Below are 12,126 nucleotides of genomic sequence, written 5' to 3' on the forward strand. Positions count from 1 at the left end.
TGAAGAAAAAAAATCTAAAAACGCTAATTGCATACCTAATTTAGCATTTAAATTAAATAAAAATTGGAAAAAGAAATAATTAAAATTTTCTCAACTTCAGTCTTCCAAGATATGAACTAAGTTAGAAAAAGGTTTTTTAAGTAATATGATACAAATTAACCATTATTATAACAAATAATAAAAAACCATATTGTGGTCTTATACATGTTTTATTAATGTTTAGTTTTTACAATTTAAACACTTTTCATTTTAATGAAGCTTTCAATGCAAAATATTGATAAAAAAATGGTACACATGTCCGTATCGTGGTTAATGAAGCCCAGCTTGCCACAGCAAAAAATATACACATGAAATTTTTTTCTCAATTAAGTAGTTCTATGCACTGCTTCTTATCAATCATCATCAGGGTCAACATTTCCTGCCTCTCTAGCTTTAGGTCCTCCAGCAGGTTTCGACATAATGATCTAGAATATTAAAAGGAAAAATAATCAGGGCAAAAATTAAAACAAAGTTAAAAAAAAAAATATTTTTAACTTTTCATTAAAAAGAACAGAAATTAATTTTATTTTGAATTTGATTTCTTACACCCTAATGTTAACACGGTCTTTCAAAAATGAAAATAATTCATATTTTTAAGATAGCCTTTTACTCTTTTGACACTTTTTTTTGTGCAACAAAAGCTATACTAGACCGAAGCAAAAAGTTGTAAGTATACTTAAGAGGAAACACATTAACCAAAGTCCCCTTTCATTGTATATTATAAAATATAATTTAGTCCCATTCTAATGCTTAATACATTGTAAGTACCTAAATTTGGCTAATTATATAAAAAGAAAAGCAATCATGGTTAAATTACTTCATAACACTCATGTTAAAACATAACCAAACACATTTATTTTTTACATTTTAAAGTGAGCCCGAATTTAAATTATTACAAATTTACAGTATTCCGAGCTTCGTAGTGGGCCAAGGAAAAACATCAAGGCAATATTGTTTTAAAAAATGAGAACATTTTTGGAACAGTATACACATATTAAGACTACTTACAAAAAGGGAAAACCGACAAATATATATACATATAAAAATAGCTTATTTGAGTATAAAAGCAAAATTTATTACAAAAGAATAAAATATACTTTTATTTTCTGAATTGCTTTGTTAGAACTAAAAGTTTTAACAATTTCTAAAAATATTTTAATAATGGTGTAATGAACTTTCTCATAATAGTTTTTGATCAACATCTAGAAAAATTTTACAGACTGTTGCATAGAAAAATAAACAGCATCAATTAATATTTCATTAAAATTTATAATTGATTTTAAGAGTTCCTTAAGTCGATAATTTTAAAGTAGGTTCTAACTCCTTTTAAAAAGAAAGTACAGAGAAAATGTGCTTAACATTTTGGTAAAAAGTAATTTAAGATGAGCTTTCAATTTTACATAATTAATGTAATGTCGATAGTAATCGAGCATTTTTAAAATAAAAGGGGAAAAAAAAAAATCAATAATTGACAAACAAAATTCGACTCTACAAGATTTGTCACATCACTAGCTAAACAATAAATAAGCATATGACACCTGCATTCATCACCATTAAAATTTGATGCTGAAAGTTTTTTCTTATTTAATTGTTTATTAAATTCAGTAAGTTTGATACAATGAATCCTGTTGGAACAAAACTAGCAAACAGCCCACAAAATTTGAGCTGTTTAGTTTTCTGACTTTCACAAGCATTATCAATAAATATAAGGAAAAAAATGTCAAATTGAAAATCAAAATCTTTCGATTCTTTAAGTCAATTACTATTTACTTTTGAATTTGCAGAAAATTGGACATTCTCAATCCTTAAAAAATTATGATCATTAAGACCAAAAGGTCAAAACTTCAAAACAGACAAAGTTAAAAATTGCAATGGTAACTTACAAGATCAACTTTCAAAATTGTTGTTGCAACGTTTGCAGCATTTTTTATAGCCCAATGTTTGGTAATGTAAAGATCTAAAATTCCAGCCTCCTCAACATTGACCACATGTTGTTCACCCTACAACAAAAAACACAATTTAATATAGAGTGACAAAATATCATACATACAACAGTTCAAATATATGCAAAATTTCTAGGTTGCATGCATCAAGGGTGATAGCGGCACAAAGTGAAAAACCCAGAAAATCTTACGTGCAATAGTTCAATATGAAGCTGTCAATCTATGAGCCTTACAAGTACAACTTTTTGAACAAAGATTTATGATTAAATCACCCACCAAAGTAGAATATTACAACTTAATAGCAAGCAATTTAAGAAATAACTAAATTAGCTTTTACATCGATCATGATATTGGATTTTAAAATCATGTGAATATGAGTAGTGATATTGGCTTTTAAAAACACGTATATGCAAATTGGACAGATTGGTTTTTAAAATACAAATTATTATGTACGAATTACAATGTGTAACTACTGTTATACGAAATATTACATTTAAATTAAAAAAATAGAAGTTTCATCTAAAATCATGTGAATATGAATTGCATTATTAAAGGATACTGTCACATTCAAAATAGCAAAAATCAGCCAAATCAAAACTGTGGAACAATTGGCGAATTTTTTTCATTTGGTGGAAGAATTGTGGGTATGTAAAAGTCTCGTTCATGAGATTCAGTAAAAGTTTCCAAACTTAAATCTCCGATTGAAGAGCTCCATGAAAATTACAGGTTTCTACTCCTCAAAAGTGTCCTGAAATATGCAGATTTCTACGAAATTTGCGGAAAAAATCACAAGCCTCGCTTCTAGTTTTTAGACCGAAAAGGAAAACCCAGAATACAATCTCCTCTGATGTTATGCAAAGTAACAAATAAGATTTTTATACTTTGAACTAAAATTTTAGATGCTAGCTACAATTAGGGCGCTGAGTGGAACATCGGAGGTTTGTAGGCATAATATTTATAAATAAAAAACACAAGGGAAACAAACCAATATATACACACTCTTAACTTTTTAAGAATATAAACAAAACTTGCAAATCAGTTCAGGCAAATTTAAAAGAAAATTTGATTTGAATTTTGAGAAGAAAAAACTTATAATGAAACATAATAGCTCGGTAACTAATTTTTCTTACAAAAACGAAGCAAAATTTGAAAAATACATACTTCAACATCAACACCAATACTTCTGTTTCCTTCCTGGTGAGCTGCATAAAGCTTGGAAATGACTTCGTTTGACTGTAAAAGAATAATAAAGTTAAACTTTTATGTATCAAATTACAAATATATATGAAGAAAGAAAGGATTCATACTTTTAATCCAGCATTATCAGCTAATGCTTTAGGCAAGGATTCCAGAGCTTCAGCAAATTTTTTGACAGAGTATTGTTCTAAACCAGGGAGAGTCTTAAGAAAAAAGATATAAATTTATTATAAAAAGAATATTAATATTTAATTTATAATTTTCTTTTATAAAAATGAAAAATGCTTTTTTACCTCGCCGTACTTGGTTATTTGTTTCGCCAGTTCAATTTCCGTAGCCCCAGCACCAGGAACTAATTTACCATCCTATAGAAAGAATGATACGAACTCAAAAACATTTTTGATGCAACAAGTTTAAAAGCAAAGTTTTAAAATTCAGTACCAAAAAATACAAATTTTTTTACACGATGTTTAAATAGTAGTAATAACAAAAGCTGTTTCAATTAAAAAATTATATAAAAATCTGTGTTTTTAATATATTATTTTTATCTCTAAATATAATTTAAAAATCTAACAAATTAGTGATAAACCTTCAAATTTTTCCCAAACATTTTTTTTAATAGGTAAATATTATTTTAAAAATGCTATCACTTTTTAAACTTTAGTTATTTTTTTATTTCTGTATTTGGCAGATTGAGTTTTAAGAAAACGAACAGAACTTGCTTTGTACTACATAATATAAACAAAAAATACCTATGTATTTGTGTACAGGCATGTAACTAACGTTCGGTCAAATATTCGGCAAAGCATTGTTTTAAAATTTTTTTCTTTCGACCAAGTTTCTTAGGGGGAAATTTTAATAGATTTAATACAAAAATAATCTAAAATCATATTTCTTACTGTGCATTATTAGAAATAGTTTTTACACATATTTGTTAAGTTCCAAAACTCGCTAATTTCTATTCTGAAAGTCACAGAAAAGCGAAATTTGAAGAATTGAAACTAAATTACCTAATACTGAACCATGAGTTTTGTAATGCAGATTTTTCTTTCCTTTAATTATAATCAGGCATGTCAGTTTCGTTTTTTCAACACTTTATGATTTAAAAATTGAGATTCAATCTAGTTTGTTTTTCTGTTTTAACTAAAGCGGAGCATGTTAAGGGAGCATTTCTAATTTACTTTAATCTCTTATCATAACCTTTTTTTTGTACAAAAAGACAGAAAACTTATTACATAGAATACTGCGACTCTCAACGTTAAAGTTATAATTCAGAACTAACATTTTTTTTCCTGTTTCTCTTTTGATTTCTAATGAATGCTATTCTTATATGGTCACTTTTTAAAAATACGGCAATGTAACAAAAAATTTTGTTTTGGTTCAAATCTAGCATTTTCTTTTTCAAAACATTTATGTTTTTATAATGACATGGCAATTAAGAGGGTTTCCTTTAGACTTTAATCCTCACTTTTTCTCTCTTGAAAATACAGGAATTGGAAAACTAAAATGCTTTGCTATTGTTTATAATTTTTTTTAATAGGCATTTTTAAGATAGTATTGCATTTTCAAAAGCATTTCTAATAGACATTATCTCTTTTAATGTTTAATGAAAATATTTTTTTTCTGGAAAATAATTTTAACATTCAAATTTTGTTTTAAGAATTAAAGTGGATATTTTTCTCCCTACTTCTTTCTTCTTTTTTTTTATTTTTACAACTGTAAATCAGTTGTTTGTATCTTAAATATCTCAAACAATTCTATTAAAGTTTTCTTCTCTTGAAAACACATAAATTTTTCGCTTCTTTTAAGAGCATGTTTTTTCTCCCCCAATTTCAGATGTAATTAAAAAAAAAATTGTATGCAAGTTGTGCAAAAGAATGAACAGCAATAATAATGTATATGTAATCAACATACAATGCAAACCAGATGCAGGACAATAAAATTAACAGACTTTAACAACTAACCTGTGATAGAGCTTTAAAATTATTGACACCATCGTCAATGGCACGACTCACTTCATCCATTAGACTTTCAGTAGATCCTCTAATGACAATTGTTGATATTCGGGATTGTTTATTATCTGCAATAAAAATTTTTTGTTTTGTTTAATATTTAAATTTTATTCCAATAATTGTTACAACATACAAATATAATACAACACTAGAGAAAAAAAATGAAGATTTGTTCAAGATTTATTAAGATAAATAAAAAATAAAGAAACATTGAAGTTACATAAAATTCTTTAGTACTTATGTTCTTTATTTTTTTCTTAAAAGGAGAGAGACAATTACAAGCAAATAGTAAACAAGATACAGTATTAAAAATCTTGAAGAACAATACCTTGCTTAAATATGACAACACTGGTGTCACCAATTTCAGCCACATACACTTGATTACAAAAACCTGTTTCTTCTTTTGTGGGAGTTACCTTTATAAAATAAAATATTCAGAAATGGAATATTCGTCAAAAAAAAAATAATATTTAAAATGCGATAAAAAATATTGAAATATAATAAACTTAATAATCAATAAAGAAATTATGTAAAATAATTATTGTTACCTACTGGTTTCAATTTCCACAAGTCAAAATAAATTGCAGACATAAATAATATAACTCAAGTAACAAAACTTAAGTTTGAGTGCCATCATAACTGTTCTAAAAACATATCTAAAAGCCTACCCAAAATAAAAATACATAAAGGGTATCTGTTACATTTTAGATTTTCAAATTCATAAGTTTTCATGATTTTCCATGACTAATTCCAAGAATTTTTCACAATTTAAAGAAGTTACTATTTTCTCCGACAAAAACGTAACAATAGATTTAAAAAAGTATTATAATAACATTCATTGATTGGTATCTGCTACATTTAAAATTTTCAAATTCATAAGTTTTCATGATTTTCCATGACTAATTCCAAGAATTTTTCACAATTTAAAGAAGTTACTATTTTCTCCGACAAAAATTTAACAATGGATTTAAAAAAGTATTATAATAACATTCATTGAAATGATAATTATAACCAAAACTGTTATACTCTGCATCTTCATATTTATAGATTTTAAATTTAAAAAACAGAGTAAAAAAAGAGTTGAAGCAATAAAATAGCTGAAATAAAAATACAAAAGCAAATATTTTTTTCTCTGCAGAATTACATTTTAAAGATACTTTTCTTGTTCATCAGAAAGGAAAGAAATACTCCCTATTTGGCTGTTCTCATTTCGAAATAAAAAAAAAATAAATAAAAATTCTTAAATCACAGAAGTTTAAATAATAATTCACTCTAGAAATGTTTCTTTCATTTTTTGAAAGAACACCATAATTTTTAAAGAACATAATAAAAATTTTTTATATTCTAATAAAATATGACTGCCAGTAGTGATTTTTTAAGGAATTCAGATATTTAGAACACTATGAAATTGAGGGGGGGGATTCAATTTTAAAAATTAGATTTTTTGGCGACCTAAATCCATGACTTTCCATGATTTCGTTTAAAAAAATAGTAAAAGTCATGACATTTCATGACAAATTTTGTTCAATACTGAAATTCATGACTTTCCAGGTGAACGGATACCAAGTACATACCATTTTAGGTAAGGCAATAGCTCCAACAGTTTTACACAAACGCCTAACATCGAATTTGGAAGGGAGACGAACTGCCATCACTTTGTATTTATTGAGATAGTGAAGAGCCATATCACCAAACTTTCCACCAGACACTACTACATTAATACCAGCATCAACAATTTCCTTTACTTGCTATAAAGATAAATGAAAAAGTAATTAATTATTATCGTGTTATTTACATTTGGGCGTACAAATACAGTAACTGTAATATGAATTACACAATTCGCATACTAAAATGAATTAATACAGATTATGAATTACGATAAAAAGTTTTTCTGTTAATAAATATAAAGAAATGATTTAGTTGAATAGTACAAGTGTTTGATAAAAGAATGGCAAAAAACAGACATATTTTTAATCTTATAGAACTGAGTAGTGTACCCTAAATATGATTTTTAAATACTTGAATAGAGACATGTTATAAGTTTTTTTTTGGCATGAAATAATTTTTTTTTTATCAAGCTACTAATTTGAATAAAAATCATTTTTTTTCTCTTAAAAAAAAAAATTGTCACATTACATGTATAATATTGTAGTAATGAATTTGGTAAAATTATGAGAAAATCATTGATGTGTCTAAATTTTGGTTAAAATTAATATATTTAATTTAGATTTAGTCTCAACATTTATTCGACAAAAATTTTAAATATTTTAACATTTAAGTTTTGCAGCAAAACAAAACGAATTAAGTTCTTATTTACGAATATAATAACACTCAATTTAAAATTGTTCAAAGATCTAAACATATTAGCAATATGAAGACAACAGTAAGTTCGATATTTGTTGTAACAAAATTTTTCTCAGATCTTCAGTAATAAAAATATATTAAGCACAAACCTGTTCTAATAATTGTTCTTCTCCTCTACTATAGTTCAATAGCTCGTTAGCTGATTTAATCAATACTGTGCCCTAATAAAAAAAATAATGAATAAATTATTTTGTAATATGAAGTTTTGCTTTTTTTTTTTTTATCTCGATATGAAAAATCATTGAACATTTTACAAAAAAAAAAAATCAATATATATTTGAGAAGAATACATACATACTAGATTATAAGCAGGAAAAATGAAGATAAAGAAATAGTATAATCCGGCGGATTTGAAAATATCGTTTTGTGCAAATTAAAAATAAGCATCTTTTAAAAATACTATGTACCATGCTTTAGCATCCTTTTCTAATTAGCGATCAGTCATATCGAGAAAACTTTTTTTTTACAGCAAAAATGCTAAGATTCTTTTTTATGAGATAACCGAAAGGCTGAAAAAAGACTAAGTCTGAATCGAGAGTAATTAGTGGACTGTCTCAAAATGAAGTCTTAATTGTTAATGATTACCAAGGGTTTTAACAAATTAAACAATCGTTAGAAGGATTGACTGCAGAAGTATCTCATATTTTACCACTTCATATTCACAGATATTGAAAACTTTTAGTGAAAACGAGGAATTAAACAAAAACTATGCGAAATTAAAAGCACTAAGGATAAACAAATGTTGTCTTTCCAACAGATGAAAGTGTGCATCCCAGCTTTTCCTCTGAAAAAATATACACAAGATCGTCCCAAAAATTACAACAGCATAAGAAAATGCCTGTAAAAGAATTCAAAATAACACACCTTGTTGAATCCTTTAAAAAATTTTAATAATCAAAAATGAATTCAGGCAAAAAAATAAGGTTACTTAGAACAGACAATAAACTTAAATATATTTTCTAGAACAGGGGCCGAAATAAAATACTCACAGCAGTAATTGACTTTTATATCAGATATATTTAGGAGTTCAGCTAGTGCAGGGTCAGATACTTTCATAGACAAAAAAAAAAAAGTCTTTTTTAGTAGCCTACGTGTGAGACACTGTAGTAGTTTACACAAACTTAGGGTGAAGTGCCGGTTACTAACTTATGATTAAAAAGGGCGTGAAAAAAAGGAGAAAACGATTCTAAAAAAAGATTGCCTCAATTAAAAAATTTTCAGCAATAATTCATTCTACTGTGGAAAATAAAGACATGTCTCTGTTTTTAACGCTAGCTCTTTATCTTCTGGAAAATGTTTTAGATTTATCTTTTGAAACTGCAAGTTTTGACATTGAGAAGACTAGTTTTCCTTAACTCATTTCTAGTGAAAGTAATTAACAAAAAAATCAGATACAGAAAATTCTGTGTTTACCAGGACAATTACAAAGCTTAAATTTTAATAACAACATTTGAGTTAAATTACTAGCAATTCCTACTTCTTGCTAGCAATTCGACAACAAAATTTTGGATGTATTCAGTTTAATAAACTTAGGATTTCTCCATTCAGAAAATTTTTATATTTCTCTGTTGCATTTCATTAGATTATCATGAAAAACTTAACGCTTTGAAGTTTCAATTAAATTAGAACTGTATACATTAGTATACAGTTTTAATTTCATTATAATAAGTTTTTTTTTTAAATTTATTTATTTTTACTTAGATTAATAGCCATACAGAAATTTAAAGTTTTTAATACATAATAACACAATAGATTTAAGATGATAAGTAAGCAATTTCTTAAGATTTTCAAAGCTATAATGTAGAAGATGGTTACCTTTGTTTCAGTCTGTGCGAAATCAAAAGGACAAGTGTAAACAGCTACTTTTGCATCAGTAATTTTCTGAATGTCACCTTCAACCAATCTTTTAAAAACCATGCCTTCAACAATGGTCGAAGAATCGATTCCACATCCCTTAAATAAGTAACTAAATGTAAGAAATTTATAACAAGCTATTTGGTTAGAGTCAATAATGTATTACACCATCACTCCAAAACATTAATATTATTAAGTTATTAAGGGGGGGTGGGAACTCGAAACAGTGTTTTCATCTCAGAAAAAAAATGGGTGAGAATTTCTCACCCTTTCTCAAAAACAGGGTGAGATTTCAAAAATTAAAAAAAAAAACACCAAGAGACTTGAAAAAAAATCATTTCTTTAATTATAATGCATTTTTAACATCTTCTAATTTTTAAAGCATTGAATATTTTTGCTGCATCAGCATATGGAAAATGTTCTACATCTACTTTTTCATCAGCTATTCTCATTAGGTTGCTCAAATGCGTATTTGTTTCGTTTTGATCGTTTCTACCCACATTTGTTTCATTTTCATTTGTCCGTTTCGGAGTAGAAGATATTTGCTTTACAAGGTATTTGTCCATCTTACATTAACGAGCAAAAAGTTTGAACATCTTACATGAAGAAACCTTACCTACGGTAAACATAAGGTTGCAGAGAAATGCGTTCTGAAAGAGGTTCCGTGGTTCCGAAGGATGGTGTTCTGTTGTTCTTAAAGGTTCTGAACAATACTGGTAAATAGGTAAGCTAGATAATGGGGCAGATGTTGAAAATAATAAAAGATCCAGGACAGGGTTCCCACTCTATGATGAGATTGAAATTCAAGGACTTTCCAGGACTTTTCAAGGACCTCAACAAAATTTTCAAGGACCTTAATCTAAGACCAATTTTAAAAATTATTCTCTTCTATTTTACTAGAAGCAACAATGCCTGTTGTGGCAATAATTAATTTCAAATATAATACCTAAATGCTTTGCCTATATAGAGAGAAGAGAGTATTTGTATTATGGACTAAAATTTATATTTTTTTAAAAACAATCCTACTGGTTTTACAGATTAATTCACAAAATCATTTTCAGCACAATCTATCACTAATGGTAATGAGGTGTTAATGGTGAAATCCTTTAATCCTGTGTATTTCCATGTGAAGGCTGCATGAAAGACAGAGCTAAATCTTAGGTATTCCATAACCCCCTCCTCTCCTCGATTAAACATCGTTTCTGAAATTATTCAACCATAATTTACACAACCTTCTCTAAATGTTATGCAGCAACAATTCTTTCTGAAAATAAAAATTAGAAGGAACATATCCCATTTTCACCATGTTTAAAAGCATTATTCGTTATGTGTAATCCACAACTGCCAATGAATATGACCAGGTGGGAATATTTCTCTTTTAATTCACACTGAAGCTTCTAATAGAATTTCCAATTGACATAGGGTCCATCCATGGATAATTGAAGTATTTTAGAGAGCTTTTAACCATCATCCATGCATTTGTAAAAAGAGGACAAAATATTTTCTGCAGTTCCATGATCCATAAATTGGGAGGTAAGATACTTAGTGCAAACTTTATTATCAATTCCTTACCATAATGTCCATCTGCTTAGATTACAGAGACTGATTTAACGTCTCATCAAAGAGTACAGTGTAGCAATCAACATTCTTCAGCTCATTTATAAGAATCCCTTTGAAGTATAGTGCCGATCCAAAGGAGCCCAAATAGGCTCACCTTGTGGCACTACAAAAAAATTGTCTCGCTATACAGCTATCAGCAAACATTTTGGAGAACAATTTACTAATCCCTCCACAGGAGTTACATGAATAATTACTAGTGATGCACTTCAGATTCCAGAGAATTTCAGCATCAAGCACATTCCTTTTGACTAGATAAGAAGACAACGTTACCTCGGGCACTAAAGTTTCTGTTTCACACGGGGCACACGATGTTGAAGGAGTATTTACACCAGATGAATTAGATGTTGATGTCTTTGTAAAAAGAGAACTCAGGGCATGAGACTGCTTTTTTGTTTTACCTTTCTTTCACGTGTGATTTCAGAGCAGATTCTTCCATTTTTGCGATATCGATCTCCTTCATGCATAATCGGCACTTGGCTCTGAACTTCTTTTCGGGCATCGATAAAATCCATTCTTTATAAGCTTGATTATCCATCCATTGGGGATTAAAATAGCACTTCCCAGGCATAACTAGTCTAAACTACATAACACAAATACGTAGCCGTGCCTTTGCGAATACGCTTTACAATAAAGTTTTGAAATGACGCAAACGTAAGGACAAGTGCGGATGGTAAAACGGCAAATTTATTGAAAACTACAAGGTACATATTGTTACAAAATTCGAGAGTATTCCAGTTTCGATAAGAAAAAAGAAGATCTAAGCATATGCGACAGAAGATGAAGTGGAGTCTCGCCCCGAACGCATTGATTGTCTGCTGTGGTCCGCGCGCTTGGCAGACACCAAGACGCTAGGCCCGGTTAGAAACGGTGGCGTTAAAAACCACGTGAGAGAGCTCGGGAACAAAACAGAAAGATCCGCGGGTGTTTTATAAAAAGGGCCGCTGGCAGTATTGGACAAATTCAAGGACCTATCAAGTTTTTCAAGGACCTAAGACGTTTTTCAAGCACTTTCAAGGACCTAAATTTAGCAAAAAAATTTCAAGGACTTTCAAGGACCGTGGGAACCCTGCAGGAAGAAAAGTGAAACGGACTTTGGT

The 12,126-nt window shown here is 28.5% G+C and overlaps 1 protein-coding gene across 1 annotated transcript in view; it reads right to left on the reverse strand.

Annotated features, from left to right (window-relative positions):
* Positions 1-190: 190 nt before the first annotated feature.
* CCT8 (chaperonin containing TCP1 subunit 8) overlaps positions 191-12,126 on the reverse strand; it is a 31,302-nt gene continuing 19,366 nt past the window's right edge. The window contains exons 8-17 of the mRNA XM_087167631.1: positions 9,371-9,508; positions 7,645-7,716; positions 6,766-6,939; positions 5,520-5,607; positions 5,144-5,259; positions 3,473-3,544; positions 3,290-3,382; positions 3,144-3,215; positions 1,923-2,039; positions 191-464 (exon numbers count right to left, since the gene is read on the reverse strand). Of these exons, the coding sequence (XP_087023757.1) occupies positions 393-464; positions 1,923-2,039; positions 3,144-3,215; positions 3,290-3,382; positions 3,473-3,544; positions 5,144-5,259; positions 5,520-5,607; positions 6,766-6,939; positions 7,645-7,716; positions 9,371-9,508 (1,014 nt within the window). The 3' untranslated portion in view covers positions 191-392. The remainder of the gene's footprint in view (positions 465-1,922; positions 2,040-3,143; positions 3,216-3,289; positions 3,383-3,472; positions 3,545-5,143; positions 5,260-5,519; positions 5,608-6,765; positions 6,940-7,644; positions 7,717-9,370; positions 9,509-12,126) is intronic.

Source organism: Parasteatoda tepidariorum, chromosome 7, assembly GCF_982258835.1.
Source record: "Parasteatoda tepidariorum strain Cologne lab strain chromosome 7, Ptep-v5.0, whole genome shotgun sequence".
In the NCBI taxonomy this organism is placed as follows: Eukaryota; Metazoa; Arthropoda; class Arachnida; order Araneae; family Theridiidae; genus Parasteatoda; species Parasteatoda tepidariorum.